The following is a 17,506-nucleotide window of genomic DNA, read 5'->3' on the forward strand; positions in this document are numbered from 1 at the left end:
AATCCAACTGAATTAGAGGAACCTGGGGCAAAATGAGACACCACAGATAACTGAAACAGAGAGAGAGAGAGAGAGAGAGAGAGAATGAGAGAGAGAGAGAGAGAGAGAGAGAGAGAGAGTGCTCTTTCGTGAGGAGCCTGATCAAGAGATCATGTGGTAACGCCTTGCCGCCAACGTCTATCATTGTTTTATTCAGCCCCGTATTCATCTGTATTTCTTTTGAAAATAATTTCTCATCTTTTTTTTTGTTGTGGCATTGTTTTCCAATACTTTGAATGTTCAGTACACAAAATATGGTTTATATGTCCCTATTTACAATGCCTCCCCACGGGACAGAGTTAGACACCAGGGTCGTTTTTTAACGTGGAGAAAAGGAACAAAAATAAAAATTATCTCAGTCGTGAAGGATTTCTCCTCCACTGACAGAGAACAAGAAATTGAAGTGTAGCATCTGAAGAACAGATACTACACTTTGATCTTGACCCGAAATGTCAATGCTACCTTTGACTCGACAGTTCTGTTTCTCTTAAGTATCTCGTTTTGCCCCAGGTTCCCCTACAACTCTTCCTTCATCGGAAAACATGAAAGAGATAGATAGAGATAGATAGATAGATAGAGAGAGAGAGAGAGAGAGAGAGAGAGAAAGAGAGAGAGATAGAAAGAGATGGATAGAGAGATACACGAATATCTATATTGCTATTAAATTGTGACAGATTGTTTGAATTTTAATCTTTACAGAACCCGTGTTATCAACATTGATCTGACTTTTTTCAATCCGTCTGTTTGCGTTTTTTTTTTTTGTCAACAAACTATCAATATCCAGATTGATTTATAAAACGTTTTGGAGCCGTCAAACTATTATAGCAAATGTTAAAATATACTTGTTTCCATTCGAGTAAATGCGAGTCGCATATAAGACCCCCAAATCTGGGGAAGCTGGCTTTCTCTCAGAAAACGGTCTTTATTATTATGCCTTAGAAAAGCGAACAAAAAGGGGGAACTTTTGACTCACATGCGCTATTCTGTTCTCTAGCAACGCTAAGCTTATGAATATTACAGTGTTTCTCTTGGCATACCAAAACTTGGCTTACACTGAATCCGATTACGTTAGGTTTATAAGTGTAGCTTGTGAGGTTTCTGACTTTTAACCAGTAACAAACATGTACATACGAGCAGTTTACCAGTCAAATAAAAATCCTTCAAACTTCTACCTTTTTATCTCTCTACTTGTCTCTATACCTTTAACTTTCTTTTGCTATTCCCTTCCATTTTTTGTACCTGCACACAATTTCTTTCTTATCTATTCACACTAACTACCATCTGCTGTATATAATGTAACAAAAAGGAATTATGTAAGACATTTATCCGAAATTTTAGTTTTTAATTTATTGTTCCCAGAAAAGACCCTTCTTTGTTTGACTGCGTTTTGAGTTAATTTCACCATTTTCAAAACAAATACCAGCGGCAACGAAAAGCTATTGCACTTATTTGACCCCCACCCTCCAAAACAAATACCAGCGGCAACGAAAAGCTATTGCACTTATTTGACCCCCACCCTCCAAAACAAATTCCAGCGACAACGAAAAGCTATTGCACTTATTTGACCCCCCCCTATTATCCGATAGAGGACGAGAATTGCAATATATTTTTTTAAACCATTACCAGACTGGCGTCACATTGACTTTGGTTATGAAAGGTTTGTAATTGTATCTCGTATAGTTTTTGACTTTTAACAGGCGAGACATATATACACATACGATACGACGTTCCTTTTTCAGTTATTTTAGAGAAATTTTTTGTGCGTGTGCTTTTCTCTGTGTCCCACTGAAAGTCAAAAACTACACAAGGCACACCGACAATTCCAATATAGTCTTGTTCATAATTGCCCCGAGAAAAAAAAAATATAGGTGCAATTCTTCTAATATTCATTCTTTTGCAAACCAACATGAAGAGAATAAGTGGTGTCGGCATTTAGAGCGATTTTTCAATGTTATTATGTCGTGTGACGATACGTCTCAATCGAGAATTCCAAATTATCGTGCTAAGAAAAGAAAATGTAATATAAGAGTCGTGGAATGTTATGATTCCAAATGGCAAGGTTATCCAATGTTCTTTGATCAGTAACGTCATGAAATAATCCAGAGCACAACTCGACAAGACAAGAAGAAATGACCGGGCATAACAAGATTATACACATGTATGTATATATATATATATATATATATATATATATATATATATATATATATATATATATATATAAACAATTTTACTATGCAATAAAATTTAATAATCACAAAACAAAACATAGCATGCAATGACTCAAAAGTTCCAAACAAAATGAAGTCAGAAAATTAATCAATATTTTTCTTTCTTTTTTTGTTGATATTTTATAGAATAATATTTGGTTGAACGAAAACAAATGTCTGAATATTTTAGTTTTGCTATGCATGGGGAGTGAGCAGGAATCAGGATGAAAAAGGGGGAGTAATAATTCGAATAAGTGAAATGTCCGACGGATATAAAATATTCAAGAGAAGTAATTGTCTAATTCCAAGTTTTCGGGAATTTTAAGAGTCCCTTAATGTTCGCTGCTCGGTTTATGAAAAATCATGTTTTTTTTTGTGAAGGGGGGTGGTATCTTGCCATCTCTGCTATGTTGAGAAAACATATAGGCGTGTTTGCCCTTTCTCCGGCGCAGATAAATCCATCGAGTTGATTCAGGTACGTGGCGAAGTTAGCAATTTCTCCGCCATGGATTCTGCTCGTTCAGGTCTGCATTCGACGACATCTGAACTCAGAATGTTTTATTAATATTTTCTGCACCACGTGGTCTGATTTTTCGCGTCAACTCTATTTCAAATTACTTGCTGCCTCTCTGTCTCTTTACCTTTGAAATGAATACCGTATGTGGGGAGTGGGAGTGGTTATGAGGATAAAGATATACGTGACGAGACAAAGTGGATGGGTGGGGTTATTTATCTGCGTCACTTGCGCTAGTAATTTAAAGCGTAGACATTTCTGAATGATTGTCGGTTTTTACCGAATAAAAATCTTATCAAGGAAGATGAGGCTTTGTTATCACGCATTTCAGTTAACTCTCATGCCGATATCAACAAGTAATCGCACTCACACGCAACAGTAGTAGTTTGTCATAGATTGAGACAAAAAGCGAGATCAAAGCGATATATATATATATATATATATATATATATATATATATATATATCCTGGTTTTCTATTTAAAAATTTGTAATTTTCCTTTTTCAGCTTTATAGTTTTTATAGTTTTATTTATATGATTATAATTATATAATTTATTTCTCTTTTATAATCGAACGCTTTCGATCAATCGGCTTATGCAAGTGCTAAGTCTATTTCAATTTAACAATTTTAGTCAATCCGTTTTTTCTAGGCGTTCCTTGTAATTATAAACATTTAGAAGTCGGATTATGTAGGTGCTGCGAATGGTTAAATTTAGTTTCTTTTTCTCGGGAATTTAAACTGCATTTTTAATTTTTATTTTTACATTTTTTTTTACTCAAACCTTATATATACATATATATATATATATATATATATATATATATATATATATATATATATATATATATATATAGTAAGCTTTAGAGCAAAATTCTGTGAAGTATAAATATACAATTTTAACACATTTATTGTTTAAACAAGGAATATAGGCAATTTAAAGTTTACGGCACAATATATATATATATATATATATATATATATATATATATATATATATATATATATATATATATATATATATTAGAAATGGTAATTAAGAAAAACCTGAAAAAGTGCTCAATACTGTTGTAGAGCAATATGCGTTTTATTTATTATTACCACATTTTTCTGTTAAGTTACATTATTGTTTCGGCTACACGGCCGTTTTTTTTGCCGTCATGTAGCTTCCTCAGACTTTTACAGAAATGTTCGCTTATGGTGGGAATCCACCGTAAGCGAACATTTCTCTAAAGTCTGAGAAAGCTACATGACGGCAAAAAAAAAAAAAAAAAGGTCGTGTAGCTGAAACAATAATGTAATTTAACAGAAAAATACGTTAATAATAAATAAAACGTATATATATATATATATATTTACATATATATATATATATATATATATATATATATATATATATATATATATATATATATATATATATATACTTCACAATCACGCTGACACACCGGTTCTCCCCGAAGTTAAGCAACGATGAGCCTGGCAAGTAACATATAGTAGACCAGTTGGGGGAGTTAGTAAAATAAGTATGTCAGCCTTTTTAAGAAACGTGTTTTTATCGTTGAGCACTTTCAGTTGTAATAAGTCGATCAACAAATATGCGCAGATCATCATATAATGATTAGCTCACTCTGACTGGCGTTAAAAGCATTTAATAAGAATAAATGTTTAATTTCAACTGTATCTCTCGAAGTTGACGGTAGTCGAATGGTTCGGGTCCTTGCTAATGAAGCCAGACATGATTCTGTTACCGAGGTTCGAGTCTCTCAACTGGCGTTAATCGTGACACCCTACACTGATGATTTCCGAAAGGATGAAACACTAGTGTCTGTAGGTATTTAATTATTAAAGTAAAATAATATATATATATATATATATATATATATATATATATATATATATATATATATATGATTTACAGAATGTGAAAGATTGTATATAATAAATTCCACATTATATACAATCTCTCACATTCTGAAAATCCTATCATAAGTTGCTCGCTTGGTTAGCATTGCTGGATGGCATCCTCTTTTCTAGTTAAAACTCCTACTTGTGAGACATCAGCTTGGGGTTATTAGCTGGTTGGATGACTGCGTCCCTTGTCAAGACGAAGTAGGTTCATTCCACAATCGGATTTCGGCGCGGTTTGCTTGATCTGTGTTGGTTAATAGGAATTCTTGTATGCGAGGCGTTTGCTCAGTTGGTAGAGTGCTTGCCTTGCATGCAAGAGGCTCGGGTTTCGAATCCTGAGTTCGGATGTGTCTAACTGATGAGGCAAAATGAGGGCGAAACTCGAGGCTTGGACTTCTGGTTCGTTGACTGTCATGGCTTTTGTGGGCTGCGACGTTGTTTGACTGTGGAATTTATTATATATATAATGTAACTTTTGTTATTACAGTGTAAATTTTCTGTGCTTTTTTAAAAATCTTACCTTGAGTCTTCTTATAAAAACTAAATTTTGTCAATCTTGTTTGAGAGTCACATTTTTTTAAAATGTAATAAATACATTTTTTTTTAAATGTAATAAATAAATTTTTTTTAAAAATGTAATAAATAAAATTTTTTTAAAAATGTAATAAATAAAATTTTTTTAAAATGTAATAAATAAATTTTTAAAAATGTAATAAATAAATTTTTTTAAAAAATGTAATAAATAAATTTTTTTAAAAATGTAATAAATAAAATTTTTTTAAAAATGTAATAAATAAATTTTTAAAAATGTAATAAATAAATTTTTTTAAAAAATGTAATAAATAAAATTTTTTTAAAATGTAATAAATAAATGTTTTTAAAAAATGTAATAAATAAATTTTTTTAAAAAATGTAATAAATAAATTTTTTTAAAAATGTAATAAATAAAACATTTTTAAAAATGTAATAAATAAATTTTTTTAAATGTAATAAATAACATTTTTTTTTAAATGTAATAAATACATTTTTTTAAATGTAATAAATAACATTTTTTTAAATGTAATAAATAACATTTTTTTTAAATGTAATAAATACATTTTTTTAAATGTAATAAATAACATTTTTTAAAATATAATAAATAAATTTTTTTTTAAATGTAATAAATAATTTTTTTAAAAAATGAATTAAATAAAAATTTTTTAAAAATGTAATAAATAAATTTTTTTAAAAATGTAATAAATAAAATTTTTTTAAAAATGTAATAAATAAATTCTTTTAAAAATGTAATAAATAAAATTTTTTTAAAAATGTAATAAATAAATTTTTTTTAAAAATGTAATAAACAAATTTTTCTAAAAATGTAATGAATAAATTTTTTTAAAAAATGTAATAAATAAAATTTTTAAAATGTAATAAATAATTCTTTTAAAAAAATGTAATAAATACATTTTTAAAAATGTAATAAACAATTTTTTTTTAAAATGTAATAAATAAAATTTTTTTAAAAATATAATAAATAAAATTTTTTAAAAATGTAATAAATAAATTTTTTTTAAAAATGTAATAAATAAATTTTTTTTTAAAATGTAATAAATAAAATTTTTTAAAAAATGTAATAAATAAAATCTTTTTAAAAATTTAATAAATAAAATTTTTTTAAAAATGTAATAAATAATTTTTTAAAAATATAATAAATAAAATTTTTTAAAAATGTAATAAATAAAAATTTTGTAAAAAATGTAATAAATAAATTTTTTTAAAAATGTAATACATAAAATTTTTTTAAAAATGTAATAAATAAAATTTTTTTAAAAATGTAATAAATAATTTTTTTTTAAAAATGTAATAAATAAAATTTTTTTAAAAAATGTAATAAATAAATTTTTTTTTAAAAAAATGTAATAAATAATTTTTTTTAAAAATGTAATAAATAAATTTTTTTAAAAAATGTAATAAATAAAATTTTTTTAAAAATGTAATAAATAAAATTTTTAAAAATGTAATAAATAAAATTTTTTTAAAAATGTAATAAATAAAATTTTTTTAAAAATGTAATGAATAAATTTTTTTTAAATATGTAATAAATAAAATTTTTTTAAAAATGTAATAAATAAATTTTTTTTAAAAATGTAATAAATAAAATTTTTTTAAAATGTAATAAATAATTTTTTTTAAAAATGTAATAATTAAAATTTTTTTAAAAATGTAATAAATAAACATTTTTTAAAAATGTAATAAAATTTTTTTAAAAATGTAATAAATAAAATCTTTTAAAAATGTAATAAATACATTTTTAAAAATGTAATAAATAACTTTTTTTTAAACATGTAATAAATAAATTTTTTTAAAAATGTAATAAATAAAATTTTTTTAATAATATAATAAATAAAATCTTTTAAAAATGTAATAAATACATTTTTAAAAATGTAATAAATAAAATTTTTTTAAAAATGTAATGAATAAATTTTTTTTAAATATGTAATAAATAAAATTTTTTTAAAAATGTAATAAATAAATTTTTTTTAAAAATGTAATAAATAAAATTTTTTTAAAATGTAATAAATAATTTTTTTTAAAAATGTAATAATTAAAATTTTTTTAAAAATGTAATAAATAAACATTTTTTAAAAATGTAATAAAATTTTTTTAAAAATGTAATAAATAAAATCTTTTAAAAATGTAATAAATACATTTTTAAAAATGTAATAAATAACTTTTTTTTAAACATGTAATAAATAAATTTTTTTAAAAATGTAATAAATAAAATTTTTTTAAAAATATAATTAATAAAATCTTTTAAAAATGTAATAAATACATTTTTAAAAATGTAATAAATAAATTTTTTTAAAAATGTAATAAATAAAATTTTTTAAAAATGTAATAAATACATTTTTAAAAATGTAATAAATACATTTTTAAAAATGTAATAAATAAAATTTTTTTAAAAATGTAATAAATAAATTTTTTTTAAAAATGTAATAAATATTTTTTTTTAAAAATGTAATAAATACATTTTTAAAAATGTAATAAATACATTTTTAAAAATGTAATAAATAAAATTTTTTTAAAAATGTAATAAATAAAATTTTTTTTAAATGTAATAAATACATTTTTAAAAATGTAATAAATACATTTTTTTTAAAAATGTAATAAATACATTTACTGAATTTGTCGTATTTCGAGATATGAAAGCTTTTAACTACTTTTAGAAATGGAGGATTTTGCATTAATAGAAAAAAAAATAAATTCCTAACAAATAAAGTGGATTCCGTGAACGGAAATACAAAACCGAAATCTTCAAAACTTTAGTCTGTGGTTCTATTTTTATATGTTCTCATAAACTGAGCTGAAAACTTTATCTTAATTCAATAATTATAGCTTTATCGCCACGTCACAACTTCTTTACGTCATGTTTCAAAACATGAATTAACACAGAAGCGAAATTAAAACCAATTCTTAACATGTGATGAGAAACGTTAACCTTACGATTAAATAAACAAACGGTACCGTAAACATCGAATTTAACTTGCAAATCCTATATAAATAAAACAGCACGGTTCACATTGTAAATGAATAGCAAAATAAATGAATAGATCGTATACATCATAAATGGCACTGGGAATTTTAGTCAAAAACAATATATTTGTTTTAACTACGTATTGCAGGTAGTTTTTATTTCACAATTACTAGCAGTTTAGCCCGGCTTGGCTTGCGCCCAATGTACTGTTCATAACTTTGTGTGTATATGTATATATATATATTAAAAAGTTTGACTCATGTCCAGGTAATCTACATCTAAAATTTCAAGTGTTTAGATCCAAAATTAGCGTAAGAGTCTGCAAAGGGCAACTCTTTCAACTTTGACCTCTTGGCAGGCAAATTTTCGCATAAAAACTGATTAAAAAGCTTGCTGCATGTTTGAATACATTTTATGCAAAATTTCAAATGTTTAGACTAAAAATTGGCTGAATAGTTTGCTAGAGACCGCAAAGGTAAACATTTTTGAACTTTGATCCTTTGTCAGCCAAAATTTCGGCCAAAAAACGATTAAAAATCTTGCTCTATGTTTGAATACCCTTTATATAAAATTTCAAAAGGTTAGGCAAAAAATTGGCCGAGTAATTTGGTAGAGATTGAAGAGGTCAATTGTTAAAAAACTTTGACCCCAATTTTGCCTCCTTAACATTCATTGTTTTAGGCTTAAATCGAATTAAAAAGTTTGATTCATGTCCAAGTAACCTACATGTAAAATTTAAATTATTTAGACCCAAAATTGACAAGGGAAATTTGTAGAGTTTTCAAAGGACAAATCGTTGAACTTTGACTCCTTTCTTTCCGAAAACCGATTTCCCCAAATCTCAATATCGCTTATGTCAAATCTCGAGTCTGTAGACTGGAAATTGAAAGAGTAGTTTGGTAGGGTAATATACACACAGCCAATTTCACTTTTATAGATATATAGATTAAATATTCCCAGCCTGCAACAAATATGCGACTCGAGGAAGTGTATATTTTCTACTCTAGTCCAAACGGAACTTTGCATGATTTGAGAATGAAGTGCAGACGCCACGGGCGCCATTTTGAAGAAATTCTATAATCTCGCGTAATCTCGAAGGAATTCCACAGGAAATTGTGCAGACCGCTTTCCTCATACATAAGGTACACGTTCCCTGATGCCCTCAGGATGCTTATATTTCTATAGATCAAATAATCTCCTCTCTTCAAGTCCTCAAGTATGTAAACTGACACTGCAATACTTTTAATTGAAGCTTAAATATTCAAATTGTTTCAGAATAATCGCAGAAGCCATTACATAGATAATTGCGTTGAGACTCTATGTGTATAAAACGCTAATGGATATTTTGTTTAAACACATATACATTTGTATATGACACACACACACACACACACACACACACACACACACACACACACACATATATATTATTTATTTGTTTTGCGACATTTTTTCAACGAATTCAATTATTTATACGAAAGTGCATTTTTAGTTTAATGCAAGTTGTGAATAATTTTCCCTTTGACCGATTTGGTACTCTCAAATGAGGAGCAGCATATGTATTGTTTTAAAAATATAATTATCCACTGACACGTGTATCGTCTTCTACAACTAATCAGAGTGGCTGAATCTATCTATCTATCTATCTATCTATCTATCTATCTATCTATAAAAGTGATGTGTCTGTATGTGTGTCTCTGTGTGTGCGTGTGTGTGTCTGTGTGTCTGTGTGTATGTGCCTGTGTACATTTCCCTATGCAATAACTCTGTCAATTTTCAGTCTACAGACTCGAAATTTGATATACAGTCTACAGACTCGAATTTGATATAATTTGTGAAAATCTTTGTAATCCGTTTTCGGCCAGAAATTGGGCTGTTAAGGGGTGAAACGTCAACGATTTGACCTTTAAAAACTCTACCAAACTCCTCCGACAAGTTTGGGTCTAAACACTTGAAAGTTTAGATATAGGTTACTTGGACATGGATCTAACTTAATAACTTGATTTGAGCCCAAAACAATAAATATTATGGGCTCATAATAGGGGCAAAGATTACAAAGATTTGATCTCTGCGGTCTCTACCAAATTAGTCAGACAATTTCTGGTCTAAACATTTGAAATTTGAGATAAAGGGTATTCAGAGATAGGGCAAGCTTTTTAATTGGTTTGGGTAAAAAATCTTTAGTTACCAATATATAAATGTATATATGTATGTATGTTTGCATATCTGCCTAAAAACCTGAGGCGATGGATTTTACTAAGATTAGTATCGTATTAAAGTTCGGCCTTTCATACGACAAATATCGAAAAATTGGCTAAAAACATTAACATCTTCACCTTCAACTGGACACTTTTCACCAGGGGGAGGGGTCGCATTTTTCGCCGATATTTTTAAAGATATTCTCTCCTTTCGATTGTCTAGCCTTAATATAAACATAAGTCATTTCCGGGTTGGCGGTGATCGTAACCGCAAAGACGTCACGTTTTTTTCCTGTTCTTTTCCTTCTTCGCGGTACGGGTTCGAGCCTGCCTTCCTACTGCCACTTTTTTTTTTTTTTTTTTTGCTCAACATACACATACAAAACATCCAAATACCTGGGCAACGTCGGGCTGAAATGCTAGTCAAAGTATATATATATATATATATATATATATATATATATATATATATATATATATATATATTTATATATATATATATATATATATATATACTTTGACTAGAGATTCATTTCCTAACAATGTCAAAAGGCTACTAAAGGATAAGGGTTAATGAGTGAACGGTAGTCAAAGAGATAAGAGCGCAGGGTAGAATTCGATTATTTAAAGGGGCAGCTTAACAAGAACTTGTTTACATTTGTTTACCACGTAACAGTTCCCCAGTCGAGCAATTCTAGGAAAGAAGCTTTGTTTATGGAATTTATGCTTCAATTCATATAAATATATAATTATACTTTACAAACTATTAAATTGAAAATCACAGTTGTAAGTTATATTTGTTTTTTTTCTATTTACTTCAGTTTATCCTAAACAAGGCACATTGCTATTGAGATGTAAGTCAAATTTATAGGGACAGCCTTAAAAAGAATTTTTTTCAGCGAAATGTTTGTTCATATTCCGCATCTGCACGTGTGATGAACTTATATTTAAATATACATATGTGTGTGATAGTGACAGGAACCTACATGTGTGTGTAATACATACAGGGTGACCCCAAAAAAACAAAAGAGGCCATCTAGAACATATTTTGTAGAACGGAGAAAAAAGAAAAATACCCAGTGTTTTGATGTGATGTTTTGAAAGTAATAAACTAGTTATGACTAAAGTTTCATTTAATTCAGACAAAACAGTATGAAACGGGGCCTAATTAAAAGCCGGGGCCCGTTTTTTATGGGTCAGGATATATATATATATATATATATATATATATATATATATATATATATTAGCATTTCGGCCCGGTGTTGCCCGGGTTTTTGGATGTGTATGTTGAGCAAAAAAAAAAAAAATAAAATAAATTAGTAGTAGGAAGGCAGGCTCGAACCCATACCGCGAAGAAGGAAAAGAACAGGGAAAAAAACTGACGTCTTTGCGGTTACGACCACCGCCAAACCTGAAGTTACTTATGCTTGCATTAAGGCTAGACAATCGAAAAGAGAGGATATTTTTCAAAAATATCAGCGGAAAAAGCGACCACCCTGGTAAAAAAGTGCCCAGTTAAAGGTGAAGATGTTTTTAGCCAATATTTCGATATTTGTCGTATGAAAGGTCAAACTTCAAAACGATACTGATCTTGGTAAAATCCGTCGCATCTGTCGAAAGTTTTAGGCAGACATGCAAACATACATACATTTATATATTGATAACTAAAAATTATCAACCCAAACCGATAAAAAAGCTTGCCCTATCTCTGAATACCCTTTACGTAAAATTTGAAATGTTTAGATCATAATTTGTCTGAGTAATTTGGTAGAGACCGCAGAGGTCAAATTTTTTAAAACTTTGACCCGTATTATGACCCCTTAATATTCATTGTTTTGGACTTAGTTATTAAGTTAGATCCATGTCCAAGGAACCTATATCTAAAATTTCAAGTGTTTAGACCCAAAATTGTCGGAGGAGTTTGGTAGAGTTCTCAAAGGTCAAATCGTTGAACTTTGACCCCTTAACAACAAAATTTCTGGCCGAAAACCAATCAAATAGATTTTCCCAAATCTCAGTACCCTGTATATCAAATTTCGAGTCTGTAGACTAAAAATTGACAGAGTTATTGCGTAGGGAAATGTACACACACACATTCACTTTATATATATATATATATATATATATATATATATATATATATATATATGTTTTTATTAGCGATACTTTCTTGAATGAATTCAAGTGTTTATACGAAAGTGCATTTTTACGTAAATGCTTGTTGGGAATAATTTTCCCATTGACCAATCTGGTTCCCCCTTTTAATGTGGAGCGGCATATATATCATTTTTAAAATATACTTATCCACTGACACGTGTTTTGTCGTCCACGACTCATCAGAGTGGTTGAATCTTGCGAGATTTGAAATCGACACCTCGTGATAAGAAGCCTAAACCTCTACAACACGGGTAACCTCGAAGGACTACTAAATGTATCACTTTTATGTAGATGTTTTTATTTGTTTTTGTTAGCAATACTTTCTTGAATGGATTGAGGTATTTATACGAAAGTGCATTTTTATCTAAATGCTTTTTGGGAATAATTTTACCATGGACCAATCTTATGCCCTCTTAATGGGGAGCGGCATATATATATATATATATATATATATATATATATATATATATATATATATATATATATATATATAAAATTTTGATTCAATGAATTTCAAAAAACTCTCATTGAAATGAAATGAAGTGGTTGAGTTTCATATCAAAGAATTTTTATTATTCTAGGCAAGACAAAGAATGCTTTAGAAAATTAATCTCCTTAACCTATAGGGTTTCGATGTCTACCATCTCATCAGAGGAGAGAAAATATTAGCAAATACTTATAAAGGTATGCACCCTATTTGCTAAAGTAAGTGAGACATGGAAAGTCAAAGTCAAAATAACAAATTTATCAGAATCCTGTAGCAGGAGGATTTGCAGAAAAAAGGATATGAAAGTTTTTTTAGATCCAGCTTGCTTGATAAAATCCATGTTATGCGTTCTTTACATCCGTTTGGTAATAAGATCAGTAAGTTTAGACAAAATATATTTGTATGTGGCATCTGTTATTGCAAACCTACCGTAATTTGATCCAAAGAGGAATTTCTGCAATCAAATGATTATGTAGAATATATATATATATATATATATATATATATATATATTTACATATATATATATATATTAAGATGATTGATAATCAATATAAAAATAAAAAATTAAAAATCAGTTTCACAAGGAAGAACAAACAAAATCAATAAATTGTACGATCGTTTCGGAAACGATGTTTTTTTGAGATAGACATTGATCTTGGACAATAATTTTATCATTTGGTTTTTTGAAACAAAGTCTCCTCATCAGCAAAAATATTGAGTGTTTTTTTAAAGACACCAAAAATAAAACTAGCATTTTTTAAAAGTAAGGCATATGCATCTTTTAATGGTCCGTCTTTTAAAGCTCGTAAGTATCATTATCAATGCATTCATTGGTATGTTTGTATGTGTGTGTTTGTTTGTTTGTTTGTTTGTTTGTGTGTAAGTAATGGGATGATTCTAATATTTTTCTGATTCCCATAAATTATTGATTTTGTTCTAAATTCTCGATTCCAATTATAATTCCAATAACAGAAGCGCTTATAATGGCAGCATAAAAGTAATCTCTTACGCATTACAACCCCCACTATTGAAAGAGTTTATAAAATTGTGTTAATTTAAACTTGTATTTATATTGAATTTTTTCGCTATTTCAAGCTTTTCGTATCACGAGCTTTTTCCCTCTCTTTTCCTCTTCTCCTACTACGACATTTCTATCAACACCCTATAAAAATAACAACAGAGTTCACCCTTGGATCATTCCGAATAAATTATCGGTGTGTTTACTCACTTAATGATTTTGGATTCTCCGGTGCGTATTTCCCAATCTTCAATAAGTTTTCTCTCCTCGTTGTGGATGAGTGCGCGCAAAACTTGCAAGCATTTGATATTTAGCTCATCCATTTCTTTGCGTTTCACTTCGTTTAGTCTTGTTTCTTTCGCCGATATGCTGCAAACAAGAAAAGGAATACAGGTATAGATGAATGGATCATGAAAAAAAAAAAACAAGTTGGGATAGAGAAAAGAAATAAAGCTGTTCAGCTATTTTATTATCACCAATACTCTATTGCATCCAATTCATAGCAGTGATTTCAAAAGCTAAAAATATATGAATTTGGTACCATCAGTTAAAATCGAAACCAAAACATATAGCTCTCCACCGTTATTCGTTACACCATCTGAACTAAGTATATCAAAACTATTAATGTAGTTGAACGTATAAATGTATATTTGCGCATGGGTAGAAGATACACGTTTAGTCGACTTACGACTTACAAGTTCCCAATAATGTATATTATAGTTTAGAGATAAGCAAATCTATAACACATTCCATTATATTCGTTCCAAAAATTGAACATAAACGTGTTTGATTGTTTGCTTCTTTATCTTTGATACTCAAAACTTCAAAGTCAAAACTTCACACCAAAATTACAGGATAGCACACTATTAATTATATAGCAATTTTAGAATATAAAAGATGGTAGGGAGATGACAATTATAATCTACTTCTAAAGAGTAAACAAAACCATGGCACCAAACGCACAGGACATACACGATATTGTAAAATGAATATTAAAAATAGAAAAATAAAAAATCGATTTTTTTACATTACAATTTTTAAATAAAAATATTATTATTGATAGCATTCAGATATACATGGGGAATATCTTCTTTGAAAAGAACAATTTTAAGAAAAATTATCGGCCTGCTAAGATCTTAATAAAATTAAAAAAAACACTAATCAAGTTTACATTAAACAATTAATCGAAATAGAAATACATATAAGGATAATGAAAAAAATACACTTGATAATAATAATATACTACTAATAATGATATATATAATATTACAGGGGTTGACAATATTTTTCGGACATTTTTAAAAGTACTTCAAGGTGGTTACTATTGTATGTATGTATGTATATATATATATATATATATATATATATATATATATAATTTATTTGTACAAACATTGATGGCTGCATATGTGCATACATGTTTCTGTAATCACCAGTTATTGGGGAGATTACGTCTTCAGGCCAAGAATTTTCACCGAAAGCCCCTGGCCTGAAGACGTAATCTCCTCAATAACGGGCGATTACAGAAGCATGTATGCACATATGTAGCCATCAATGTTTGTACAAATAAATTAAATATACCTGCTCTGTTAACTTATTGAGCACTTTTTTGGTAGACACATGTTGTTTCAATCGATGTACTTCTAGGAAACTACACTCTACTGCCATGCTGGTGAATGGATTGAATTATTATAGTAAATAACTATATATATATATATATATATATATATATATATATATATATATATATATAGTTATTTACTATAATAATTAAATCCATACACCACTAATTCTTTACCGTATACCCTCTGCTTAACTTATTTTCTTTTCAAGTAAGATCTTTGACTTACTTGTTGTTTCATCAAATACTTCTGTATGCAAAATCCGATCCTGCATTTTGCTAATTCCTACCCTCTGATGACAAGGAGAGTATTTCTTCGAAACTCCGCGGATTAAGGACTATCCATTTATCTAGTGTTTCCTTTTCAGATTAAATATGTTTTTAACTCATTTCAAAGTGTTTTTTTTAAACATATTTTATTAACTATTTGCTTATATATATATATATATATATATATATATATATATATATATATATATATGTATATATATATATTTATATATATATAATTCGTTTCTTATACAAATATTAATGTTACATATGTGCATACATGTTTCAGTGGAGTCTCAACTGTGCTACCAGCACCTCACTTTCGGTACATTCCTGAAGGCTAATCGAGGCGAACAAAACACCTTCAATCGAATGGAAAAATCTTAGAAAGGCTTAAAAATGTACTTCACTAACTTCACCCTGTTACCTATGTGTAGCGGAGAAATATGAGATTCTTAATTTTAAAGATAAATTATTAAATGTAAAAATTTAATCGGTTATAAACTGCAGGCACTTTTGTAGCTACGCTTTAAATAAACTGTAAAAAAAAAAAAAAAATGAATAGCGACCCCCCCCACAGTAGAAACTCATAACCCCTCACTTCCAATATCTTAATTAATTAATAAATGAAAAAGTAACTTGGATGTTACACCACTTATTATTTATACGCAATCTAAACCAACACACCCCTAATTAATAACCATACTCACCTAATCATGGAAGAATACGCAAACATAAAGCAACTTTACTAATTTTAAGGTAAGAACAATCATCAGGTTAATCATCCAGCTCTACCTCAAAACGTCTGCCGCTTATACGAAACTAACAGAACAGAAACACATTTTGCTAACAATTATATTAAGATGAGTGAAATTTACATACTTAATAATGAAGCATCTGAAAACATTTAACTAAAATAGTCTATGGGCCATGCACGCTCTTAATTGGAATGTTGATATGTACCCACAGGAATTATTTAAAAAAAAACAAACAACATAACATTAGGAAACCAGCCACACAATGAACCTCAAATGATAACTTAACACTTTAATCAGGGAATTAAATCAACTGAACACTTCACAAAGATGAATAAATATATAATATTTATGCGCTCATTTACATGTCGATAATTTAAAGATCCAACCCCCATATCTAAGCATATTAACCTATCAAATATATACATATTGTAGTATTAGAAAAAAAAAATAACTACCCGAGTACAAATAAAAAATGACAACCATCGAAAATATGTTTATATATACGCATATAAATACCCTTTGCCACGATAATTATCCCAAACATCACTATATAGGGAAAATATAACTACTAATACACCATATTTATTTAATTCTTATTAATAGGTCCATATATCCATTTACAATAACTACTAACCAATCCATAAGGGCATATATCTTACGAGGGGCGTGCAATAAGTAATGTCCTTGACCCACTTCTAGTTGTCTGATCTAGCTGAAATTTTGCATCGGAAATGATTTATATCTCTACGGGTTATGTGGCAAATTACAGCTCTGAACTAATTGTGGTTTCTATTTTACAGG

At 28.1% G+C, this 17,506-nt stretch overlaps 1 protein-coding gene across 6 annotated transcripts in view; it reads right to left on the reverse strand.

The window, feature by feature from the left end:
* LOC145254652 (inositol 1,4,5-trisphosphate-gated calcium channel ITPR3-like) overlaps window positions 1-17,506 on the reverse strand; it is a 1,190,449-nt gene that overhangs the window by 232,518 nt on the left and 940,425 nt on the right. For all 6 annotated transcript variants that reach the window (XM_080113294.1, XM_080113292.1, XM_080113293.1 and 3 more), the window contains exon 45: window positions 14,267-14,425. In XM_080113294.1, coding sequence (XP_079969420.1) covers window positions 14,267-14,425 — 159 coding nt within the window. The remainder of the gene's footprint in view (window positions 1-14,266; window positions 14,426-17,506) is intronic.

Source organism: Euprymna scolopes, chromosome 30 (genome assembly GCF_053919585.1).
Source record: "Euprymna scolopes isolate OS-2025 chromosome 30, ASM5391958v1, whole genome shotgun sequence".
NCBI classification, from domain to species: domain Eukaryota; kingdom Metazoa; phylum Mollusca; class Cephalopoda; order Sepiida; family Sepiolidae; genus Euprymna; species Euprymna scolopes.